This window comes from Mus caroli, chromosome 18, assembly GCF_900094665.2.
Source record: "Mus caroli chromosome 18, CAROLI_EIJ_v1.1, whole genome shotgun sequence".
NCBI classification, from domain to species: domain Eukaryota; kingdom Metazoa; phylum Chordata; class Mammalia; order Rodentia; family Muridae; genus Mus; species Mus caroli.
This window is the reverse complement of record NC_034587.1, coordinates 21239737-21266684: the sequence shown is the minus strand read 5'-3', so window position 1 is coordinate 21266684 and position 26948 is coordinate 21239737. Positions and strand designations below refer to the sequence as shown.

Sequence of the window (26948 nt, the reverse complement as noted above, 5' to 3'; positions counted from 1 at the left end):
TGTGTTAAAATGCTAATACCCCCAACACACACTCTCTCTCTCTCTCTCTCTCTCTCTCTCTCTCTCTCTCTCTCTCTCTCTCTCACACACACACATACACACACACACACAGAATGTGCATGAAAAAGGAAAAAAAGAATATCCAATCTAGAGAACAGAAAAAAGAAATACTTTATGTCACAACTATTAGTTGTTAAAATGGTGAGCTTTATTCCAAGACAGAAACAATGTGTCTCACTGATCACCATAGTTTCTGACTATCTAAGTCTAAAGTCAGAAGGCGGGAGGCAGAAGTAAAAATCTCGTAAGGGAAATGCTAGACAGGAACTGAAAGGTACAGAAAGATCTTTGCCAGACAAGCACGAATTACAAACTATTGATAGTGATTGGACCATGTCTTTCTAACTAATGTGAGTTCATAGATATGTATCATCTATCTAGGTGTAACAATGCCCCAGATGTTAGCACAACTGACTCCATGATGGAAGTACCATTCAGGCTGTAAAGCTCAGCACTCAATTCACAGAAATCACAGTGTGCGACTAAGAGGCTACTAAAATACTGAACACAGAGATCCAAAGTGTTCCCTAGAAGATGATTCAGTTTGGTAAGACACTAGTAAAATCAACAGGAAATCCAAAACCCTCCAAAAAGACAGATTACTAATCTTTTTTATGGTTAACTTATTTCCTAATATTTGTGCTAAAAATACTGTTTCAAATAGCACTATGAGTTCATAAACTAAGTGATAAAGTGAGACGAATATAACCAGATTCTGAGTGAAAAGGTGTGAATAATGTCAATCTGAGAAAAACATTTTTGTGTTGGTAATGAGTGGGTTTGTGACTTTTCTGCATAATGTTACAATGATCTGTAAGATTGTGTTAATACACATACTTTAGAAATTAATATCTAGTTCAGACTATTAAATGAATTTGATCAAGATGATGTTTGTTAAGCCCAGGCTTGCCTAACTTCAAACCCATCATTTACCACGAGACAGAGCACCATGAGTACTGGCAGGAATAGTGGGGATACCTGTACTCCTGGAAGTTGGGGGATGGGGTGGAGGAGTAAGGACCTTAAATTTAAGGCCAGACTGGCCTGGGCTTTGTAGTAGCAAGAAGCAAACAAAACTAACAACAAACCCAACAAGCAAACAGAATTTAATGGAAGGGATTACATACAGGAAATGTGGAATACTTAATCAGTACAAATATGGATTAGCATCTAGTCTACATGTCTAGAACTGAACAGAATCACCTGTGGTCATTCTAGGCAGGCTCATTAGGCATGGTCTAATATCTTAAATCGATCGAAGTTAGTTGTATGATAAACAATGTCTCCCAATAGTTTTTTTTTTTCAAAATAGTTTTAAAAATAAGCCTTAAAAACCAAAGCAATCTAATCTTAAAGTCCTACATTTCAGAAAGCTATTAATACTGTCCTGCCTATAAACAACGACACCAAGTTTTCAATGCTGATTCTGTAGCACTCTAACAAATCCCCTGGGCATTCTGACATCTTTGTGACCTTTATACAACGGACACTAAGAAATGTGTGTCTTCAGTCCATACATAATTTGTAAGAATGGAGTTCTCGGAAGGTAACTGGTGAGTAGAAGCCCCGCCTCCTCAGATATCCTGCCTTCTGATGTCTTGTAAATGGACCCCTAAGCATCCCTGCCACACATCACAAAGATGTCAGTCGTGTCACTTGCTGGTACTGCTGAAACTTGTCTTGTACATTAGTACACACTATTTTACAGTACTTTAATTGTTCGTAATTTCTGACTTCAAAAGTTTCTGAGAAAGGTAGATTTACCTCACATTTTTGTGTTTCCATTGGCAATATTCTAAGCACTCACAAAAAGTGCCCTAAGATTCAACTGGGAATGCACATTTTCATTTCTTACAAGGTAAAAATTAGTTCTGAGGCTGCTAAGATGGCAAAACTGGGTAAGTGTGCTTGTCTCCAAGATGATAAGCTGAGTTTGATTCCTGGGACCCACAGGGTGGAGAGAATAAACTCACATCTACTTGTATGCCTTAGCGTATATGGGTGTGCGTGCATGCGTGCACATGTGTGTCTGTCCCCCAAAACAAATAATTACACATACTAAATTAAAAAAATATAACCACAATGGAGTCATTGTCACTGTGCTGGCTATACATTCTTTCCCTTACTAATGACATCATACACAGGCAATTTGGGGGAAAACGTAACGTGTGAGCTTTGGGTACTGAAAGTCTTTTTGGTACTGAAAAGCCCTACACAGCTCTTAGATCCTTTTCTGGCTCCTTCCCTTCTTCATTTAGCAAAGAGTCCTATGGAGCCACTAAGGTTTGTAGTTTTTCATTTCACAGAAAGCTTTCATTCCCATCTAACTGGTTCACACAGATAAGAGTTCTTTCTGCCACTTTACCTTAAGTGTATTAACACAGGCAAAGTGCTTATGTAATTCTTGAAAATTCCTATCTCAGTTCACTAAAAACTGCAAAACCAATATTCACAATGCACCAAGCAGATTTTAAACAAACCTACATGTTACAAAAACAAACAAACAAACAAGAAAAGTATACTATTCCCTATAACATCTGAGAAATATCAGAACACTATAAAAAACCAGTACAGCCAGGCCAAGCAAGCTCTGGGTCAGATAATGGTGTGCAGCAGCCAGAACAGAAGACTATCTATAGAGACATCATAGACATTATGTTTTGAAATTCTGGTAAGAATTGTGTTCCCAGGTGTGTTTAGGAGGGGGTCTGTGGCAATACAGGTCTTGCAAGGTCAAGAAAAGCTTCTAGAAATCAGTTATCGAGCACTGAGGGAGATTAGATGGTAACCAGGCTGGGAAGATGGGGAAGTACATTTGCTAGAGAACAGTGCTCTGGGCATGGGAACACAGGGAAGAACCTAGGCAGCAGAGGGTGACACGCTGAATAAACTCAGAGGAAGCTGAGGACAAAGCAGCAGTATGGGAATAGGTAGCAGTACATGGCTCACAGTATGACTAGAGCTGGGGCTAGGTCATACATATCCTGGAGAACTGCACCCATCACATTTTTAACTTTTAAATTTTATTTATTTTTATTTTATGTATATGAGTATTTTGCCTGCATTTAAATCTCTTCACATGTGTTCCTGGTATCCAAGGAGATCAAAGAGGGTATTGGATCCCCTGGGGCCAGAATTACAGATGGTTGTGAGTTACCATGTGTATGTAGGGGATAGAACCTCTGGAAGAACAGCTACTGCTCTTCACTGCTGAGCCCTGCATGTTCCCTCTACAAACTTACTCTACATGTGGGGTGGAAAACAGACAGGAAAAGTAATACAGACAGACAGGATTGGGTGGTCTAGAGTAGAGTCCAGGTGAGAAATATTGTGTCTCTGGAACAAGAAAACGCAGTCACACAGAGTTACATAAAAGTAAAAAGATTACTCTGGTTACTGAGACCCAAAATTATCATCTAAACAGCATTGCCAAATAAAACTACAATCAGTAACTCTGGATGGTAACCTGCATGCAATCTTAACTGCAGAATGCAGTAACTGGTGACTTCCAGATGCCAGAAACAGGAAGAAGGATTCTCAAGACTTTCTAGGCAGGAAGATAAAGGAGACCCAGACCCTAATCAGAGAACCTGGGGTAGCACTCTAGAGGCCCCACCTAGAACAAAGAGCCTCAGTTCAGCATCAGAGTAGGTATTTGTCCACAGGAGTTTCCATACACATCAGAGTGCTAAGTAAGGCCCACATTAGGAAAGAGGACAGAGAACTGCTGTGTGTGAGTTTATGTCCCTCCAGAGTTGTGGGCACATCCACATTTCTAATGAGACCACATCCTACAAAAACATCCTATTCTACATAGCCTCCTTGGGCTCTCATAGAATTAGAAAACCTTCAAGAGTGAGGACAGGAAAAGAGAATTTGCCTGGGAACAATATCTCCCCACAAATAAATAAAACTGAGCACAAGTTACTGGAAAGACTAATGTCTGTACAGAGACATGCTGTAGAATTCCATATCTGTCCATGATCAAGAGTATGTATGGTGTTGCTTAGTGACAAAGCCATTTTAATTTGTGTTAACTATACTGTGATTTGTACAATGATAAAAATTCTCTAATGATTAATTTCTCAGAACTATCACTATCATTACACAAGGTATACTGTATATACTAGTCCTTAAATTAATTTTTTCAAAGAACTGGCTCCTAACTGAAAATTATCAACATATAGTCAACGGTTCTTTTGACATTTCAAAAAAGTTTCATTTTATCACTTTTATTATTATTATTATATACGGGATGTGGCTATAAGTATAGACACACAGATGCCACAGCAGGCATATGAAGCTGAGGTACAACTCTTTTTACTGTGTAGCTTTTTTTTTTTTTTTTAAATGAAACTAGATCGCTGCTTACAAAACCCTGCAAGAGTCGTCCTGCCCCTCCCCTTCACAGTTCCCTTGGCTCACCTCCCTGTCTCAGAAGAGCTGAAACAGAGCAGGCATGGAACAGCTGCCACCACTGGGGGAGGTGCTGGACTCCGACTCTGAGCACTTTACAAGGGTGACCGTTCCTTGGGGCCCAAAGGCTGCATGGATAGCAGTGTTCTATGTGCCCTGGCTCAGACCATCATCCAGACCAAAATGAAATGATGTGAATGTCCCTCCCACCAGACCTCCCTCTCCTCCTAAAGCCCCACCCCCACCCCCACCCTCTAACTCTAACCCACTACTGAGATGAGGCCCAGAACTGTGAGAAGGCAATAGGGCCTACAGACTGTAGAATTTGAGGCTCCTGTCCATGCCGGTTGAAGGGATGAACTTGGCATGGTGTCCACAGGCCACTCCAGTGGTCAGGCCACTGTGCTCTGTAAAGTGAAGAATCTCTGTCCACTGTTTGCAGATGCAGATCTGGACATCTGTACCCCCAAGCGCCAGGTAGGTGCCGCTCTGGTCAAAGATTAGTGATTTCACCTCAAAGTTGTTGTCCAGCTGCAATGTCTTCAAGTTCTTCAACTTGCGTAAGTCCCAGAGCTTGACTGAGGAATCACCAGCTGCCATGGCCAGGTAGTACCCATTCTCAGAGAAGGCGATGCTGGTAATGGGGCCAGAGTGGCCAGGGAAGTTGGCCACACTGGTATGCTTCTTCAAGTCCCAGATCTTGATCTGGGAGTCAATGGTTCCTGTTCCAAAGATAAGCCCATCAGGGTGGAACTGTGCACAGGTAAGAGAGCAGCCCAAGGGCTCATCTGTCACCTTAGAGAGCACACGCCCTGTCTGGATGTCAGAGAAGGCCCAATACTGATCATCAGAGGCGCTCAGGAGATAGTCTCCAGTAGCGTGGAGGCTGAGGCCTGTCACCTCACTCTCATGGGCCCGAACAACCTGTACACAGGACGTGTTCGGGACCAACCAATCCTGATAGTAGCATCAGGGGATACAGAAAACAGTTCCTGGGAAGGATGAAAAGCCACACTGGTGACCTTCTTGGTATGGCCTTTGAGAGTGGCCAGGATTTGCTCAGTACTCTTATCAAAAGACAACAACATTTTTATCTGCCCCACCAGTGAGAATCTTGTTGGTGTCTGAGGGACACAGGTCCAGAGCGAGAATCCCAAGAATGCTAGCACTGTCTAGCCCCATGGGTGCCACCTGTTGGTACTTGCTGAGCTCTTCAGGTCTCACCAGCTCCTCAGGGACAGTCTTTCTTCTCTTCTTACGCTCCATGGTTAGCACAGTGGCCTTGTCTTGAAGCTTCTAGATAATCTCAGGGGTCATTCCCACCAGTTCACCCAAATCCACGGGCTCTCCTGCACCCACAACACTGGGCTGTGAGCTCGACACAGCCTGAGGTACAATAAGCCCAGCCTGTGGTTTCAGAGAAGCCAGCCGTTCTCGAGCAGCAGTGACTTCCTTGGTGAGCCAGGCAATGATGCGGCAGGCAGCATCGTGCTGGTACAGAGCATGGGACAGCTCCTGGCCGGTTGTCTGCAGTTGCTGGCGAAGAGTGACGCTGTGCAGCATGACTGCATCCCACTATCCTGCAAGGCTTTCAGAATGGCTGGGATGCTGGTGGCGGAGGGAGGCTTGGGTCGGATTGGGTGAGCAACTTTGATGTCGATGGGCTGCTCCTCTGAGAGAGGCTGGTTGTTGACAGGATCTGTGCCATTCTCAGCAATGTACTTCTTTCTCAATGAGTCGCTGCTCATACACATGATTAGAGACAGGGGACACGCACGGGTACTCTGGCACTTCATTGGAGATCGAGCAGATCACGGACATGGTGCCGTCGTAGCGCTGCTGCCAGTTGCCTCACAGAGGTTTACTAGACTATCTCCGCAGCCTCCACTTCCCTGCCACTTCAGGAGTGCTTGTACGCAGGTAGACAGCTGCCCAGCGTGGTGATGCTTGCACAACTGCTTCACGTGGGGAGGTGGCCGGTGATGCAGCAAACGGAAACAGCCAAGGTACAACTCTTTTTTCTTTTTTCTTTAGAGACAGGGTTTCTCTGTATAGCCCTGGCTGTCCTGGAACTCACTTTGTAGACCAGTCTGGCCTCGAACTCAGAAATCCGCCTGCCTCTGCCTCCCAAGTGCTGGGATTAAGGGCGTGTGCCGCCACTGCTGGGCTGAGTGCTGGGCTGAGGTACAACTCTTAAGGGTCGGTTGTCATCTGGGGATGTGGTTCAGTGGCAGAGCATCTGTGGAACATGCACAAGGCTCTGTGTTCTAACTCTAGGGAGTCAGTCCTCTTCCTCTACTGTGGGTTCCTGAGACTGAACTCAAGCACCTTACCTTTGACCTCCTGAGCCACCTCCCCTGGCCTGTCAACAGTTATTCTTTAAGTGTGATGAGGTGGAAAGTTAGTTATGTCAAATGATGTTTTGCTGGGGCACACAGCTGAAAGGATATCTTGCTAAAACATGTGAAAGGCTGTTTTTCTGAAGCAGACACAGGTGGATGTTTGGATATAGCAGACGCATGAAAAGACCCTTGCTGAAGGAGTATAAATATGACCTCACAGACAGTGTGGGATGATCACTGAGCCTTCCTTGGTTTGGTTTGCTTCATCTCAATCTTTGCTAAAGACACACATGTATTAGTTTGCATTACATATAGCATTGTTGAGCTCAACTTATGCCTTTGAGGAAAACTTGCCCAAGAACTGCTCATGAGATTCCTGCAGCAGCTTGCCACTTCAACTGCCTCTCCTCAGGTCTGCTAGCAAGCCGAGAGGTCTCTTCAGGATTGAACTACAGCTGTCTGGTGTCTGCTTGCTGAAAGGACTGGAATGCTGCTGGTTCGTGCCTGGTGTCTGTCTGCCTAGAGGACTGGTAAGCAGCTGCCAAGTCATATTTGGTGTTTGCTACAGGACTGAACCTGCTGCCCAAGAAGATCAAACTCACCCCCAAAGAACTATTGCTGACAGATCCACTTCCCCCACATCCTAGTAACTCTCCTCCTCCACTGCCTCTGCTGGGTGCTGGGTTACAGCAAAGGCTGAACCCTTATTAAAAGTAGGTTGCAAAACATGATGCCTGCAGTGTGCTCTACTTAATTAATCATAGATCTTACTCAGTTTGACATTTAATTATATACTGCACACTTCAATATCTGTGCTTACAAATTATTTTTTGTTAGATTAAGGAGGTAAGATGATGACACTTGAAAACTAATAATTTTTCACTTGCACTTGTATAAGCTGGCAAAATAATAAGATTTAAACTATTATTAAAACTAAGTATTCCCAATAACTAATGTATGATATGTTTAAATATAACTACTTTTAAATATATATAATACGGGCACCATTAGGATAGGGTATAATATCCAAAGAGGTGAAAATGATGGGCTACGAAGTTTGACGTTCATTAGGAAAGCTATGCGGGCTGGAGAGACAGCTCAGGGATTAAGAACACTTGCTACTCTTCTAACGGATCCAAGTTCATTTTCTAAAACCCACCTTGGGAGGCTCAGAACTGCCTCTAGCTCCTGGGGATCTGATGACCTGTTCTGGACACCTGCACTCATATGCAAGTCAATACACAGACACATAATTAAAATAAATAATAAAACAAAATCACATAGAAAGGAATGAAGAGCAGTAAGAATCTACCTCCTGTAGTTCTTCCCAAATCTTTCCCATGTCAACAGAGAAATACTAGCACAGCACGTGACACTACTGAGTACTAAATAGATGGGTTGTGGGGAAAAATAAAGCAATTGGGGAATACTGGGTTTCTGATTTTAACAAGTTCTATCTTTTCTACAGCATCTACAAGATGAACTCTCCGAGGGTTCAGAGTCAACAGTGGTGGCCCAAGTTACTTTTCACTAGTATATCTTTCCTAAGTGTGTCTCATGAAACAGATTAGGATATTCTAGATCTATGAAAAATCCTGATATTCTCAGAAAGATATCTAAGCAAGAGATGTGACAGATGTATGTGAGTACACAGACAGATTACCACATTTTAATCCTGCTTAATTATTTTATGCACCTAACTACAGATCATTCCTGAAATTTAGAAAGGAAGGAAACAGGAAGCCTCAGAAGAATTCAGAGAACTCTAGTCTGAACTCCATTTTGTGGTCAAAAGTTCTTTCTGCCACTCAGAACTCAATTTCTCCCCTCATGATCAGAATATCAGCTTTTCACGGAGAAAATTCTAACAAAATCGTGTGGGTTTTTCCTGTTCAACATTAATATCACATTTTAAAGCATTATTTCTTTTTCCCAGTAAGATTAAGATGCAGCACAATTAAACACTAAATAATACTTTTATGATCCACAAAGTTATACTTATGTGAATGAGTTTAAATGGCAAGAATTTTTAGATAAATTGGAAGTTTACATATGATTATTAGGTTAAAGTTATAGCAAAAGTTTGCAAGCTGTTAGTGATCAAAGGTCTGATATCACTGGCACTAAAATGCATAATTTACCTCTTTCACTGGCATCATCTACAAGAACAATCTCTTCTATCATGTGTCTTGGCGAGCGATTAATGACACTATGGACTGTTCGCAGAAGTGTGCTCCATGCCTCATTGTGGAAAACAATCACCACACTTGTTGTAGGAAGGTTATCTGGATACACCTTTGTTTTACACCTAGAGACAAAGCAAACGCCTTTATAAAAGAGACCTTAAGACACTATGGATAAATCAATCTGTACTGGAAAAGCTGACAGAACAACAAAAAGTTTGTGCTAAAGGTCAGACTGTAAGAGGTTTTCCATTTAAGTTGTGATTAATATTGCATGCATAATAAGTAATACTGATATAGAGGAATAAAAATGACTTTAAAGATATTACCTATATTCTTAAACTAATTTCTCCTCATGCAGACTTTTGGTTTGATTCATTTTATTTATTTATTTATTTATTTGTTTGTTTGTTTGTTTGCTTTTTGAAACAGGGTCTCACTATGCAGCTTTAGCTAGCCTGAGACCCGATATGCAGACTGAGATCCCTTGGAACTCACAGAGACCTTCCTGCTTCTGCCTCCCAAGTACTGAGATTTAAAGTCGTGCACCACACATGGCTAGGTTAATTCATTTTGATGAAGAATAAAATAATGCTCCATTATCAATCTCAAATTGCACTTTAAGAACCAATTGGCTTAAAAAAAAAAAAACAGAATCAAATAACCTTAACGAAAGTGTAACCTTCACAAAATGAAAAAATAAAATAAAATAATAGATGCATTTACTAAGTACCTATCATGTATCATGGTCTTATCTTGGTAGCCATTCTGTAAAGCAGACACTTGGAGCCACTTGTCACAGGTGAGTAACGTCTCTCAAGGTTATTATAAAAAGGAGAGACAACCCTCAATTCCTCTACTTTCCTATCTTAGCACGTGATTTATCTCTCTCACATGTACTCCAGCCATGGTAGACACTGTGATAAGAAATCTTTGCCATGCTGTAGACTTTGCACCTTCAAAACCACTAAATAAAGTAGATAAATCTCTTAACTAGCCTTGCTGGTATGTGTCTACTGTGCACATCTGCAATGTGTACAAGAAGAAGTGAACAAAGAATTAAGGGTGAGCAAAAGAGCCACATTTGTAACTGAGCAGCATTCTCCTACTCTGTGCCAGTGAAGCATCACATTCCATTATGACACCCTAGTGGTAGGGTGGGACTATGTCACTACCAGGGTATCATAGACAAGAGTTGGTCCAAAGACCAAACTGGAGTTAATGGGGAATGTCTGAGACATGCCCAACACTTAAGTAAAATATGAACGCTCAGATCAAAACTGTATTATACAGATATGAATATACGCATAAATAACTAAATCCGCACCTTGACCATCGCAGCATATTCAGACACTATGCTAAATGAATAAAAACAAAATGCACAGCTCCAAAGCATCAGCTGGAAGCCGACATTTGTATCAGCTCAAACTGTGCTACAGGAAAGGAGGGAACATAAAACAATATTAAACAGAAAGCTAGAGTAAGTCAGATTTCATGAAAACTTAGCTCTGTCCATCTTTGTCCTAGTTGTGCATCTGCCCTTGGGTTAGTTCATGTAGCTCACAAAAATCCACCTGGGCTAGATGGTCTCATTTTAAATTAACTACAACCCTCATGCGGGCCTCCTCACACTCTATCCCTGTACAGCTTTCCTAGAGAACTCCTTCAAACCCTCACATCTCAGATTTCTAAAATCACTTTTGCCCTCCTCATTTACAACTTTGTTTCCAATATCACAAAACAAATAAAAAAATCTCCATAATGCCACCAACATACACACACCATCCTGTTAGTATTTAGACTATAAAATCATGCTTTTTCCTCTATTGAGGGCTTGAATCATGTATTCTTGTCTATACACCTTCTCACCTACGGATGTCCAAAGCCTTTGCTTTTAACACTTTTTAAAACTTTTGCCCCTCTCAATTGGGTCATTTCCATCAACACACACTGTTATCTTCTCTCTCCTCCCCACATGCCTCGCCTCATCAGAGCTGCCTTATCTCAGATGCACTGCTATACAGTGCTTCACATCTCACTCATCCCCAAGTTCATTATATTATGGAATATGGCAATCACAGAGTACACAAAACACATTTGTTGGGCTCAATTCCCAGAACTGCAAAAACAAAACAAAACAAACACACCCAATATATGTGAGCGGAAAGAGCTGGTAGGAAGCACGTGAGCACGTTACTACCACTCAGTGAGAAGACTACACATCATCTCACAAGCTGCCCTGTTACCACCTCAGCTGTCCCTAAAGGAAAAACTATGCTGGTTCTAAAGGAGGTTTATTTGGTTTATTTTGACTTGTTCACAAATAATATTATTCTCTCTATATTATATGATTATTTAGCTATTTATTATGTTGGTAAGGTTTATATTATATAAGGAATAACATGACTTTTGTTCATTTCTACTACTATAAAGTATCCTATTCTATTTACTACTTGCTGTTGTTTGATTAGCCCTGACTGGCTTGGAACTCACTATGTAGACCAAGCTGGCGCTGAACTCACAGAGATTGTTCTGCTTTCTGAATATTGTCATGACAGACCTCCTATTTTACTAATAGAAGATCAAGATTTTAAATTTTGGAACCAATACAGACTTACTACTATAAACATTTTGCTTTTGTCTCCTGTTACATGCATGCATGCATGCATAGTACACACACATATATATGCATGTATGTGCATGTATATGTATATATCTGTGTGTGTGTGTGTGTGTATGTATGGTGAAACTGTTAGGCCATGAAGGATATAAATGCTGATTTTAGCATGAACAGACACATTTTCAATATGGCTACACAAATAGTATATGAGAGTATCACATGATTTGACACTGAGTTGATTTCTAAAATTATTAACAAGTTGGAGTAATTTGTCATATCCTCAGTTATTTGAATAATCCCTTCTGTAAAATGATAACCAAATCTCTCACCTCTGCTACCATAAGACAAGGTTTCTCTGGGAAGCCTTCACTGGCTTGGAACTCATTTTGGAGACCAAGCTGGCCTTGAACTCAAAGATCTGCCTGCCTCCATCCAACTCAAATCTCATGGTTTTTTTTTTTTTTTTTTTTTACTGGGTTATTTTTCCTTTTACTATATAGGAGCTGTACTTCTGGATTTGAGCACTTTAGTTGTTATAAATGTCACAAATAGTCTTTTTAGCAATAACTTGATTGAATATACTTCACTCTTCTTATTTAAGAAGCAGAAAGTCTTTAAGGGGGCTTGTTGTCTATCAATGGTAGAAGCACTTGGCCTAGCATGATCATGTTCTTGGGTTAGATCTCTATCTAATCTATCAATTCCTCCTCCCCTTTTTGTATGTGAATCTTATGATCTGTTTAAGAAATCTTAAGCCGGGCGTGGTGGCGCACGCCTTTAATCCCAGCACTTGGGAGGCAGAGGCAGGCGGATTTCTGAGTTCGAGGTCAGTCTGGTCTACAAAGTGAGTGCCAGGACAGCCAGGGCTATACAGAGAAACCCTGTCTCGAAAAACCAAAAAAAAAAAAAAAAAAAAAAAAGAAATCATTTCCAGGGGCTGGAGAGATGGTCCAGAGATTAAGAGCACTGGTTGTTCTTTCCAGGGGTCCTGAGTTCAGTTCCCAGCAACCACATGGTGGCTGATAACCATCTAAGAGATCTGGTGCCCTCTTCTGGTCTGTAGGCATATATGAAGGCAGAACAATGTATACATAAAAAAAAAAAAAAAACTTTAAAAAAAAAAAAAAAAAAAAAAAAAAAAAAAAAAAAAAAAAAAAAAAAAAAACAAGGGCTGGAAAATGGCTTAGCTGCTCTTCCAGAAGTCCTGAGTTCAATTCCCAACAACTACATGGTGGCTCACAACCATCTGTAATGGGATCTGATGTCCTCTTCTGATATGTCTTAAGACAGTGACAGTGAACTCATATACATAAAATGAATAAATAAACCTTTAAAAAAGTCTTTTCCAAGTTTAAAGAGATATCATATGCAATCATTTATGGCTCTGCCTTTGTATTTACATTTATGAGACACAGAATACAAACTGTTTGCAAAAGTACAATTTCTTTTTTGTCCTTAATTACAGGAGATTTACTCAATGGCATTTGTTGCTTAGAAGATTATCCTCTCAGGGCTACACAGGGACCTCTTAGTCATCAATTAAGTGTTCATGTATGAATGAGATGTGAGATTAACTCCGAATTTTTCCCTCTGACCTATGTTATAAGAACTTCAAAATAGCTTCACTACTATAGCTTTTATAGAAATCTTGATTAATTCTACAACAATGCCTGGTTCTTTGTATTTCCAGTGACACAATCAACAATCAGCTAATCAAATTACACACACACACTACACATATTCACATAATTATGACTATAACCACACTAAATTAACAAATTCAAATCAAATCTTTATAGTATTGATCTTGAACATAGGGTATTTTCTTCATTTATTTTATTTCTCTCAATATTACTTTAGAATTTCCTTCAAGAAGTAGATCCTCCCCCCCCCCGCACGCACACATATTTGTTAAATTCTAATAATATCTAAAAAGATACCCTAAAAATGTCTTCTAGATTTTGCCTAAAAACAACATATATTACTCTCTCTTCCTTAGAAATATAGAACCCCCCCCCCCAACCACCTGCCTTACTGAGGTATGGATTATAAGCCTCTACCTGTAATCTATTTGAGGGTAAAAGGCTGAGAGTGAGGTTGAGGTAGAGCCTACATATCTCCAGGCTTTCCTCAATCTCCTGAGGACTGAGCGTAGAGCACAGCTGGCAGACCTCCAGTGTGACACTGAATTGAAGTAATGACATAAGTACTCTACATGTCCCTGATCTTCCAGTCCTAATTCAACACCATTATGTGTTGTGGGGGGTTACCTGTGGCACTGCTCTGTTCAGATAAGATTAAGGAAGTGCCCTTTGAAGTTCCTAAGGATATCAGGACAGCAACAAATTCTTGTATTAAAATAGTCACATCAACATATGCTTCTTCTATCACAATTGTGAATTTGATGACTTTAAAATGACTTAATCATGGTTCTATGTATGGCAGTTTGGCTTGAGTGTATGAAATTTACATACTGTTAGATTCAACTGACTTTTTACTTGTAAGGCTAACTAACACTCCTTGTTTATTATGTCATCTAATTTTACTGATCACTCATGATTTCATGATGTACACTGGTATGTTCCTTCTTTTTCCTAGTAAAAGCTTGGCTTTGTTTCTTCCTTAGATATATATAAAATGTAATTCAGTGACAAGACTGCAAGTTTGTTACTGTTTATAGATGTCTCTGTATAAAGGCCTTAAGTAATTTATGGATTTAATAGTGATACTACTTCATAGTTTCTGCTCTTGTATCAGTTACTGTAGTGAGAGTTTTGGTTTCCTTAAAAACCCAGCTATGATTTGTAAACAAGTTTTGTTTTAATCCCAGGTGTGGGATATGGGGCTGCTTCAGATTCTCCAAGGCAGCAGACCAGCTGCCTTGTGCATGGTCTGACAGGGTCGTGATTCTGCCAGCTGCAGCCAGCTTAATTCTGAGAACTCTGGAGAAGGAAAGAATGTCAGGACCCAGAGAGGGATAGGGGATGCTCTGAAGAAGGATGTGCGGCTGCTCCTCCTGCTAGTTCCTGCTCCTGCTGCTACCATCACTGATAGTTGAGAGAAAAGAGATGAGAAGAAGTTGGAGAAGGAGTATATGAAGATGGACTTGCCTCAAGGAACTCAATGCCCCTAACCAGCAGGAAGTCGTTTAAAGAGACCTATGTCCCCTTTCCCCTCTAAACTTCTCTCTTCTACCTGGTCTTGGGGTATTGGAAGGAATGATGGTTGGAGGGGATGTAGAGAGAAAAGAACTCAAATAAAATAGACTCAAAAAGCCAACAAGTTAGATTTTGTAGGAACTGATAATTTAAATTTTCCAGGTTTTGATTGGTTGTTTTTTGTTTTTATGCTTTTGAAACAGAGTCTCATAGAACTCACTGTGTATACCCATCTGGCCCTAAACTCAGAGATATTCCTGCCAAGTGTTGGGATTAAAGACATTGAAGGCTTTGACCTAAAATTTTAAATATGCCTATAATATCTACTTATAAAGGCACATAACATCTACATTATTACAGATTTTTCTTTTACTATTTGTTTTTGAGATTGTGTGTGTGTATGTGTATGTGTGTGTGTGAAATGTGCACATGAGTTCAAGAGCTCTCAGAAGCTAGAAAAGGGAGTTAGATCCTCTTAAAGCTGGAAATGTAAATAGCTGTAAGCTGCCCATTATAGGTGCTTGGAGTGAAACTTGGGTCCTCCACAAGAGCAATACATGCTCTTAACTCCTGAGCCACATCTCTTCAGCTCTCCTTTTAAAGAATTTTTTATGCATGCAATTTGATACTGCTGTCTACAGGCACAGTGTTTTCCAGCAGAGGTCTAGACTCTCTTCCATAATGGAGAAAGTATATCATCTCAATTTATAGGGGTTAAAACAGTGGTTGTCTCTGGAAGTGGGAGTAGTAACTGGAAAAGTAAATAGAACTTTATTTATTTGCTTTAGATGATGTTACACAGCTGTGTACAGACACATAAAAATTCAGTTAAGTGTACACACTTCACTGCCTCAAGTTACACACACCCAAAGTCTTTCTGTAAACAGTTGAACATATGAACATTTTTGAAAGTGTTTAGAATCCACTACTAATTCATTCAGAGAAGTAATCACTTTCCTATTCCTGAGTCAGCAGAACAGTAATATCTGTTGGTATTGCGTCATCAGCACGCAGCTTAGGCTTCATATAGAATTAAACTGCAACCGTGACAGAGCTGCCAGCATTAAAGCAAAGTACTTGTTGGGAACACAGACACGCCTCCGCTCACACCAACTGTGTACTTACCCCTCTAACCTCACATCTGGTAAGGATCTGTTGAGTGCAATCATCTCACTCGCCATTAAGTTGAACTGATTGATTTTAAACATCTCTTTCATCTTTTCTTGATCCTCTTTAGGGATGACGACTGGTTTCCCCATTTCTCCAGGACCTTCATGAGGTTTCTGCACTAGCTCTAGAACTAAGAAGAAAGAAGAAGGGTAACTGAAAACCAATTTCATAACAACTAACACATAATTCTGAGTAACAACTGCCCTCAGCAAGCAGAGCAGCCTCATCTGGGCCGTCCCAGCCTGTTTGGCTGCCCATGCTGAGGAAGTGACTGAACTCTCAGCCTTATTCTGTTCATTTAGTGCTAAATAGCTATCTGAGAACACTCCTCCAGCCTTCCTAGACTAACGCGGTCCTCACTGCTACTCACTGCCTTTCCTGGAGTTTAACCTAACTTCCCAAGCCTGCTACCAACTCCTCAGCACTCCCTACTGCCTGATGGCTGCCACCTCCCTCCACTTGTGCCTTGGCCTCTCTTGCTCTCATGCTGTTGCTCATGCAGGCTACCTCCTGATATCCCCCTTTCTGGTTCTATCTTTACCATAGGAAACTACTAGTACGCCTTTTAAAGGCAAGTAAAACAATTTCCCTTTCCTTTCTGAAACACTCGTTCATTATTCTTATAACGTTAAGTCTCCAAAGCCAAACCTATGTTGAAGATTACAATGCTGTCTGACTGATCAGACTATGGGGAGTTGGAATGTTGCAGGTCCAGAGCCAAATTATCTTTGGCTATTTTTTGGTCACTTTTTGACTATCTGGTATCTTTGAGATGTAATCTTAGCAAACCACTAAGCACTAAGACTCCTGGGATACCCACTTTCGAACACTGCCCACTTTGTTGTGACCCGCCTGCCAATGACTCTGCTAAGTGTGCTGGCCTTAGTTATCCTCCAATGGTTCTGTGACAAGGAAGCTCATGTCACCACTTTCACAGTGAAACATGTCAACTGGGGCGACCCGGATCCATGTTCTTGGGTATGGTTACTAACATTTGACTCAGAATAAATTACCATCCCTCCACTGCCACATATTTGTCCTTCCAGGACTTCCATGTCTCTCATAAGCCATTATCTCTTATGAATACTAAACTTTATGCAGGCGCAGCCCAGTAGAGCATGACTCAGACCTGAAAACGCTACAAAAGTTTAGTAGTATTTTACAGGCTTTATGCTCAAATATACATAGGCTCAACTGAAAATGCTGGACTTTATAACAGATATCATAGGCGCATGAATAACCAATCATAAGTAAAGCAAAATGGCGGTGAAAGTGCTGTGAACAGGAGCACTGCCAGGTCAGGAGCAGTTTTCACACTCGGCTCCATCTTCCATGCTTTTAAGATAAAAAACATTCCAAGAAATTTTGGGTTGTCACATACACTAAACTTTGAAGTTATTGTATTAAATTTCTCATCTACATGGGATGAATAAGAGAATGCATTAAGACCAAAAATGGCATAAAATTGTTAGGGGTACAATGTGTCTATTGTTTTTATTTTATGGGTATGAGTGGTGTGCAGCAGTACCAGCATGTGTGGTGTCCAGGCAATCAGAAGAAGGCATCTGACTTCTTGGGATTAAAGCTGCAGACAGTTGTGAGCCGTTATGTATATTCTGAGACTCAAACTCCGTCTTCTTCAAAAACAAATGCTCTTAACTACAGAGCCATCTCTCCAGCCCATTTGCTTATTTTAGAACTGAAAGTTTTATTATCCAGCAGTTAAGTTTTTAAGTTTTCTGAATGTGTCTCTACACAAAAATGGTGACTTTAAGGGACCAAAAAACCTTCTTGGATTGATAGCCCAAGTACTAGGCAGCAATGACTGCCCGAGGTGTGGTACAAAGGCAACGACCAATATTGTAAAGCAGCTAGCCAGATATTATCAGCAGGCCAGCAGATCACTGAGAGCCTTTCTTTTAATAAGCAGCTTGTAAAACCAAGAACTGAAGTCTCAGGCTCCTAGTTGTCATCATGGGCTGCTGGAACAGCTCAGGATAAAGGTGCTTACCACTAAGCTCAACAATCTTGAGTGTGACGAACCTGAACCATGAAAACGGAGTAATCCAGTCCTGCAGGTCATCCTCTCACCTCCTACATACACACGGCACACATAGCACACACAACACTGTATACAAGGTGCAAAACACAGACTAAACTTAAAACTGTCATTGGTTCCAGAAGATCATGTCTAGTCTTAGGGATACTGTGAACAATGGGTAAAAGACCTTGTGCTTAATGGGTTTGTTTGTTTGTTTGTATTTGTCCTTGGACATGTTCTATGACCAGCAGATCTATAGGGCAGAGCCTTGTTCATCTTTTCCTTGCAAATAAGCTTCTCTCTCTCTCTCTCTCTCTCTCTCTCTCCTTCCCTCTCTCCCTCCCCCCTCCCCCTCCCTCCCTCCCCCTCTCCCTCTCTCTCCACACTAGTGAGTGAAAAACAGTGATAACTAAAAGAAAGAAGAAATATCACAGGTGACTCTCCTGACAACTGGAAAGAGGTTGCTAAAATGCCCGGCAGCTGGCTTAGGAGCAGCATGTGACTACACTCTTAGTGCTGGGGAGGTAGACAGGAGGGTTGCTTGAGCACGGCTGGCCAGATAATTTTGCCCAATAAGTGAACTTCAGGCTAAGAGTCCATATCTCAAAAAATAAAACATTACCCGGGCCAGTGGTGGCATTAACCTATAATGTCAGCACTCAGGAGGCAGAGGCAGGCAGATCTCTTGAGTTTGAGGCCAGCCTGGTCTACAGAGTGAGTTCTAGGCCAGCCAGGGCTACACAGAGAAGCCATGTCTCAAAAAGTCAAAACAAACAAACAAACAAAAAGATACAAAATGATAAAGGAAAACAGCCGACATCAACTTTGGCTTCTGTGTGCCACACACAGACACAATCACACACATATGCATCCACAGACTCCCCACAACTAAAATCTCATTTGGAAGAAAGAAAACATGACCACAGCTCTCCTTGTTAAACTTTAAAATATCAACGAAGACAGTACAAGCCCAGGCGGATGGCCCGGTGGTTAAACTGCCTGCCACACAAGCTGGACTACACAATTCGATCCCTGAAACCCTGAATCTTAGATGTAGCTCACATCCTCAATACTAGCTCTCCTATAGAGCTGGGAAGAAAAAAAACAGGACAATCATCCAGAAATTTAAAGGGCCAGCTAGCATGGAGCACAGCAGCAGAAACAAGAAAAACACAGCCTCAAACAAGGGACAGGAAAAAACAACTCCCAAAATGTGTCCTCTGACTTTGTCACACAACCTTGGCACTTAAATGCACACACACATAAAGGAACAAAAAGAACAGGAAGAGAGGTAGTAGGGTTTTGCTGAGACCCATGAAGGGAAGGTGCTCCCCCTACCGCCAACCCCATTTATAAAAGTGGTTCTTATAAATTCACATTTTAAAAATAATCTGTCCTATTAAGCGACTGCCATCATAAAAATGGAATATGAGTTATGCCTCTGGTTCTGGGTAGAAATGTAACATTCTAACCTGTCTGAAAGATGGGTCCTTCAGTCACCTGAAGAACTTTGTGGTATAGAGACTTCAGAAACAGTTCAAGGCCCATGAAAACCTGTAGGTGAGCACAATGGTCTCACTGGTCCCTCTCAGTGGCCTACTCTGCAGTAGTCCCTTTGGCTACTGCCCATTCTCATCTCTTGGGGGTGGCCACAGTTCACTTTGTAACAGATTGTTTATGCTCGTCTGCTTGTTCTGTCAGAATTCTTTCAGCAGAGATCTTAAGAGCAGAGGAGCAGAAGGGACACCAGAGCTGCAAAATAGGAAGCTATTCAGTGTCAATCCACAGATTCACTAAGAAAAAAATATAGTAATTTTCTCATTGTTGCTGTGATTTTAAGATAGAGATTAAAATATTTGAAATCATAGGAGACTCAAATAATATAGTTAAAAAATAAATAGATCTTGCCTACTTGCCAAGCAAGGAAACCTTTAAAGAGGTGGGACTAGCAAGTATGTATCCATGAAGAGATATTCACATCCTATCCCACCCTACCCCTTCACTGTTTCCTGGCCATCATGGGTGAGCAGCTTCCTCTACTATACACTCTGCCCTGGCCACGATGCATTGGCTAAAAGAACAGTGAGTTACCTTTCATGCTGCCACAGTAGCAGAAAGCGAGTGTGTTTTTCAGGAGTAATGCTCTCCCACTGCTGACATCCTTCTCAGTTCAACACCAGATGCCCTCGCCATCAAAAAACTACTTCCTCCATCTCCCCATTAAGATCTGACTCAAATCCAGCTCTCCTTCAGAGCCCACGAACCTCATCACCTTTTCTGAGATTCTGTGTTCAGTTTTTATTCCATAAGCAAAGCATTATCACCTTGTTTCATGCTGTTTTCAACCCATTTCTCCATTACTTTGTATTTTCATACAAAAGTTGCTCCTTTTCTTTGAAGTCTATGTCACTAGTGTTTCAAAACCATATTAACCTTAGGATCTTCAAGAATAACCCTTTTCTTGTGATTTCAATACTATACTGTACTACTTGCTGGAAATTTCCTCTTCCCCCCTTTTACCAACTCCTTCTCTCTCAATGTACATACACACAGATGTGTACAGACATTTCTTTAACATGTGTTACCTGCTTCCTCCATGCTCAAGTGTGCTAAGAAGCTGCGTGTCTGTTTCTCAATAGCCCACCCATCCCTGCCCTCCATGTTTGCATTCTCTGAAATGGCACTTACAAGGCCATCAGAAACCTTATTACCAAACATAGCATAAACAACTCATCTCGCCAACCATGGTGGTACACACCTGCTATCCAGCATTTAAAAGACCAAAGAAGAAAATGGGGGTGGACCCCAAGTGTTGTGTGTGGGTGTGTGAGAGAGGAAAAAGAGGAAAACAAACTGCATCTCAGTAATACTTGCATAAAACTTATTCCTAGCCTTCTAAGACCCAGAGTCTCATCCAGGCTGCTCCTCTGATGTGGAGTCTCCCTCAGCAATCTGTTTAACCAAGGAGACATGAGGGTCAACTTCAACTTTTATCTCTTTCAAATTTTCATGACAGGCTGCCACTAGTTTGTGTATCCATGTCTCTTCTAGTCAGGTCTCTTCCAACACACAACCACCAATTCATTCACAAGTCTCAGTCTTGTTAGATAGCTTAACATCTTGTCTGAAATCCATTGAGGGTGTGCCCCTGCCTGCAGATAAGCCAAAATCTGTGGTATGCCATGAGATCCCCTTTTGGCCTACTGTGTAAGCACCATGCTTATCTTTGACAAGTTTTTTAAAGGTAGAAATTCTTTTTAGATGTATTTATTTTATATGTATGAGTGCTTTTCACATATATTATGTGTCAAATCTGCTGGAACTGGAGTTACAGATGGTTGTGAGCCACTATGTGGATGCAGAGAACTAACAGAGCAACCAGTGTGCTCCTAACTGCTAAGCCATCTCTCCAGCTCAAAACTTTTCTGTTCTTGTTCAACACCTATTAGAGCTTTAAACACATTCTCTAATTGAGTTTCTATGTGCTACAGAGTCTCTATTTTTCTCTTGCTTTTAAGCCTCTGCATTCCAGACAGAAACCATAAGCTCCAACTCTAACTGGCAATACATTAAAGTGGGGTGAAGGAGAGGAAAGCCACTCTGGGAAAAGAACACCCACCAGTTTCGGGCTGAAGAGACGGCTCAGAAGTTAAGAGCACTGACTGCTCTTCCAGAGGTCCTGAGTTCAATTCCCAACAACCACACGGTGGCTCACAACAATCTGTAATGGGGTCCAATGCCCTCTTCTGCTGTCTGAATATAATGTACTCACATAAAATAAATAAATACATCTTAAAAAAAAAAAAAGGCACAGCAGTTTCTTACCAGTGAGAGGTAACTTGCCCTCGGGTCTTAAGGGAACAGGGTGTACAGCTCTACTACCAGTTAAGAAGGCAGTGTTTTGTTAATCAGTAATGTTGAATAGTAGAAGAACTGTAAAAGTAGTATTTTGTGAACTTATACGTAGACTGATGGGGCTAACCTAGGTATTGCTAACATCCTGTTTCAGCAACTAAGCAGAGCTGGTTATATAAACAATTATAATTAAACAGGCACAGTTCCTAACACAAATAAATAGCTTTCAGATCACAAATTTTGGAGAACCAAGGATCTTCCTCCTTATAAAAATTAGAGTCAAAGAAAATTAGTACTGGAAGAATAACTACATATCATTTCTTCAAAGAGTAAAATGCCAAGCCAGGCATGGTGGTATACAACTTTAGTCCCAGCACTTGGGAGATAAAAGCAGGTGGGTCTCTGAATTTGAAGACAGCCTGGACAGAATTCCAGGACAGAGAAATTCTTATCTCAAAAAACAAACAAAACAACAGCAAACAAACAAAAAAATGAGAGTATTGAACAACCCTTTCACAGGAGTCATCTAAGACCACTGGAAAACAGAGATATTTATGATTCAAAACAGTACTAAAATTACAGTTATGAAGTAGCAATGAAGATAATTTTACAGTTAGGGTCACCAAGACAGGAGAAAGTGTTAAAAGGTTGCAGCACTAGAGGATTCCGAACCATTGCTCTATCTAGAGAATGAGAGTCAAGCACGAGACTCGACACCTGCTAACAAAGCTTCATGTCCTACTCTGCATCATGGTAGAGTTAGACCAATCTTCAGTGCAATCTTGGTAGTTCCAATTATGAGATTCCCTGTCACATGGGAAAAAGTAAACTGAGCAAGTCAGTCACACTTAACATTCAACTGTCAGAAGAGCCAATCACAACACTGTTAGAAATATAATCACCATATGGGAACTTAGGGATTACTATTTATCTTAAAATTTAAATCTATATATAAATTTAAAGTTTATGTAAAATAATGTAAAATGTGAAATATACAGCTATAAATCTAAATGTGAACTACAGTAGAAATGACAATCTCCTTAAGAAGACAGCCGTACAAAGCCACTCACCGTCACCAGCAGGAAGTCCCCTCTCCTTCTTCTCTTCACATTTGTTGCATTCACTGAAGTAAAGCAGCAGGAACATATCCAAGAGTACCCAAACCAAGGAGGTGGCTAGAACCACCTTGCAATATGCAAATTTTCTCATGGCACTTTAAGTCAAATGTAAAATTTTAAAATATATATAGAGATATAAATATACAAATATCATGAAAATTATTCCAATCTGGTTTCATCAGAAATCACAGTCATAGCCTATGAAGAAAAAAGGGGGGAAAAAAGACTCTTAAATTCAATATGTGAGAAATGGATCATATGATTAATTTAACATTATAAATATTAAGATAATAATTAATTTCATTAACAAGAAAGTCCATTATTATATAAATAACTCTTATAGAGCAATATTCAATAGGAAAAGGGTAAACAGGTGTAAACAGGCCTTTAAAAAAGAGAAATCTAAATAGCCAATAAAAATATGTAAAAATGTGCTTATTTTCTTGTAACTGGATATATAAATTAAAACAGCAGAGTAAGCTACTGTTTCAGTCTCATCAAAACATGGGTCTTAACTTCCTTCTAAGACAAAAGCTGTAACAGTTAATCAAGCCAAGATCTTCAGCAAACAGTGATCCTAGTCTGAATATCCAGTTCTCCCCCAGCCAGTACTGCATAGTCTTTCAGGCTAATTCCTGTCCTCCTTTTCCCACCAAATTCTATGTACAAACATCAAGTCACTACTCATCTAGAAAACATTGGCAGAAAACACTGCAGGAAAGGGAAGGGATTCTAAGCCTTACTCCTAAACTCTGATGTCCTAAGTTTTTGGCTTCTACTCCCCACTCTTCTACATTCTATGACAGACACTCTTATATTGTCATCAGAAAGTGACAGAAACACTCTGAGTAAAATTTTTTCTAACAAGTCAATATTTACCTTGGAGAGCCCTGGAGCAGCCTGAGTATCATGTCACTGAATAACTAACACAAAGCTAGTGTCACTGCGGACTAGGACAGAAACAAATCAAGTTTATTCAATCAAGAACACTGAGGGAACACCTTGTCCATGGGCCCCATGCTGAAAGTCATGTAAGCACTGCCTGAAGAAGCAGGCTGGCAGGTGCGGTGCAGCTTCCTACAAGGGGAGTCTTACAAGATGAAGATTCTGAACAGTCCAGGGCAGGTGAGTTCATCTATGAAATACTTAGAGTAACTCTGCACAAAGTTGCTAGAAGAGCCAGAGAGTCACCCAAAGAGGTACTAAATGATACTCGGAACATAAATTACTTCTGCTCACATCTCTGGGGACTTTGATCTCCTACGTATGGTCTTTCATCAGAACAGCATTTTTTGATGTCAAGGTGAGAGAAAACAAGGGTGCCACAGACTTTCTCTGCCTGGGCATCATGTCTATTCATTTGACAGTGTCACATGCAGTGAGTAGTGACCATAGAAAAGCATGAAAAGGATTACAGAACATGAAACAATGGCTCTCACCACGGAAGCTGGGGATGTAAATTTGTATTTGAGCCATTGCACACCAAAACTGTCTGACAAAGAATCTTGACTGCTAATGTAGTAGGGGGTGGGGGATCAAAACCCAAGACACTAACAAAACAGGGTCTCAAGTAGACCAATAAGACCTAAAGCTCCTAGAGGGCCAGAATGACCTTAAACTTCTACTATTCCTGCCTCTAACACTCCAGTGCTGGGATTATAAGTGAGCACAATAGGTTTATGTGGAGCTAGGACTCAAACACAGGCTCTCATGCATCCTAGGCAAGATCTTTATCAACTAAGTATTTCCCCAGACCCATTCTTTAAGACCTAATGACCATTACACTAATATATATTATTGTCAGTTCATTTCACATGGAGACATCTAAAGAGAGAACATGTCTACCCAACAACCTGTATGCACTTTTTTTAAAAGTATCTTTGAGCATCCTTCACATAAGATGCTTTAGAAACTAACTGTTCCAGATTTTAAAGCTTTTCAGATTTTGTAATATTTGCACAGACTTAATTTTTTGAGCTCCACAATACTAAGTCAGAAATGTTCCAAAGCTAAAACATTTTGAGTATATCATCTACATTCAATGTTTCAGATTTGAGAGCATTATAGGTTTACACACACACACACACACACAGAGTGAAACACTACTCGGAACTTTTTAAAATCACTGTTGTGACCACTGAACTACCTCTCTGAGTTATTATCCAAAGTGAGAGGTCAGGAGAGCAAAGCTGACTTGGAATCCTGGTAGAGACTTTTAACAGAGCTCACCAGATCAAGTGCGTTTATTTGGGGCATGCAATGTTGAGTGTATTATTGACTAGTATACCCATTTTTAAAGGTGATAAAGTGACTTGGTTTCTAACAGTATCTTGAAATTTTATATTTCAACTTATAAAATGATATAAGCTAAATATAAAGAACTATTCAGGGAGGATGGAGAGATAGCTCAGCAGTTAAGGGCACTGGCTGCTCTTCTAGAAGTCCTGAGTTCAATTCCCAGCAACCCATTGGTGGCTCACAGCCATCTATAATGGGATCTGATGCCCTCTTCTAGTGTGCAGGTGTACATGTAGATAGAATACTCACATGTACTCATAGACATACAAATAAATAAATCTTAAAAAAAAAAAGCCCTCTTCAAACACTCTCACAACTGCCATAAACTATGGTCACAGCTATATTCTGCTATTAGTGCTGAAGTGTTTCTGTAGTCATTCAGGACAGATGGACCATACTTAAACACTTGTTTCTGTTATTTTGAGCACTTTGTGGCAACCAGATCTCAACACAGGTACAAAAGAATTTACTTAGAGCAGTGATTAGCAAACTGTTTTGGCAAAGGGTCAGGTAGTAAACTTCTTTTGAATTCTGGTGTTATAGGAAGAAAGTAGCCATAAATAAATGTAGTAACATTGCAACCATTTACTTATAGATACTAAAATTCAATTTCATGTTACAAATCATTTTTATTTAACAATCCACTTTAAACTGTGAGAACTCTCCCTTGCTCCTGAGTCATCATCACAGGAATTCCAGATCTCCGACACACAGGCAGAAGAAACACATACTTCATAAGTATGGTGTATTTACATTAGCAGCACTGTGGAGAGGAGTTTGTATTTTTGACAATTTTCATGTGCAATCACTATCTTTTGTAGCTATATATGGTCTGTTTGCTGACAGGAGGTATTACCATTTAATCCAAGCTAGCCTCCAACTACAGACCCTTCTGCCTCATCTCCCATCTTTCAGGTCCCCATCTATGCAGCACCACACCCAGCTTTGTATTTAGTGTTCTATCGTCTCTGCTGTTACTGGTGATCATTCCATTTCTTTTCTCATATACATACTGAAATCTGGCCCAATGCTCTATTAGGTAATTTGTTTTGTCATCTTCTTTCTGTAAAATTCTTTATCTAGTGTTGTGTCAGTTATATGCTCTACCTGTAATTTTTTTCTAGTTCAGTTTACCTTTAATAAAGAATATCATTTATGGTTCAAAAAAGTATCATTTCTCATATCTTAAGAAATACTTCGAGCTGGGCAGTGGTGGCACATGTCTTTACTCCCAGCACTTAGGAGGCAAAGGCAGACAGATTTCTGAGTTCGAGGCCAGCCTGGTCTACAGTGTGAATTATAGGACAGCCAGGGCTACACAGAGAAACCCTGTCTCGAAAAACCAAAAAAATAAGAGGAGGAGGAGGAGGAAGAGGAGGAGAAAAATATTTCTACCTGGAAATCATTACTAGTAATGTTTTTGTATCAAACTTAAAATGTTTTGCCGTTCTTGTATAAGTAGGGGGCTGCACTGGCTATTTTTGTGTCAACTTGACACAGCTGGAGTTATCACAGAGAAAGGAGCTTCAGTTGAGGAAATGCCTCCATGAGATACAACTGTAAGGCATTTTATCAATTAGTGATCAGGGGGAAAGGCCACTTGTGGGTGGGACCATCCCTGGGCTGGTAGTCTTGGGTTCTATAAGAGAGTAGGCTGAGCAAGCTAGGGGAGGCAAGCCAGTAAAGA

At 40.5% G+C, this 26948-nt stretch overlaps 1 protein-coding gene and 1 pseudogene across 6 annotated transcripts in view; both read right to left on the bottom strand.

Moving 5' to 3' along the window:
• Positions 1-26948, bottom strand: part of Galnt1 (polypeptide N-acetylgalactosaminyltransferase 1) — an 81124-nt gene that overhangs the window by 23085 nt on the left and 31091 nt on the right. For all 5 annotated transcript variants that reach the window (XM_029471857.1, XM_021150291.2, XM_029471856.1 and 2 more), the window contains exons 3-5: positions 22916-23161; positions 15905-16079; positions 8960-9126 (exon numbers count right to left, since the gene is read on the bottom strand). In XM_029471857.1, coding sequence (XP_029327717.1) covers positions 8960-9126; positions 15905-16079; positions 22916-23054 — 481 coding nt within the window. In that variant the 5' untranslated portion in view covers positions 23055-23161. The remainder of the gene's footprint in view (positions 1-8959; positions 9127-15904; positions 16080-22915; positions 23162-26948) is intronic.
• LOC110284522 lies at positions 4786-6476 on the bottom strand (annotated as a pseudogene). The gene has a single exon (XR_002376958.2). The product of XR_002376958.2 is annotated as a pre-mRNA-processing factor 19 pseudogene (transcript).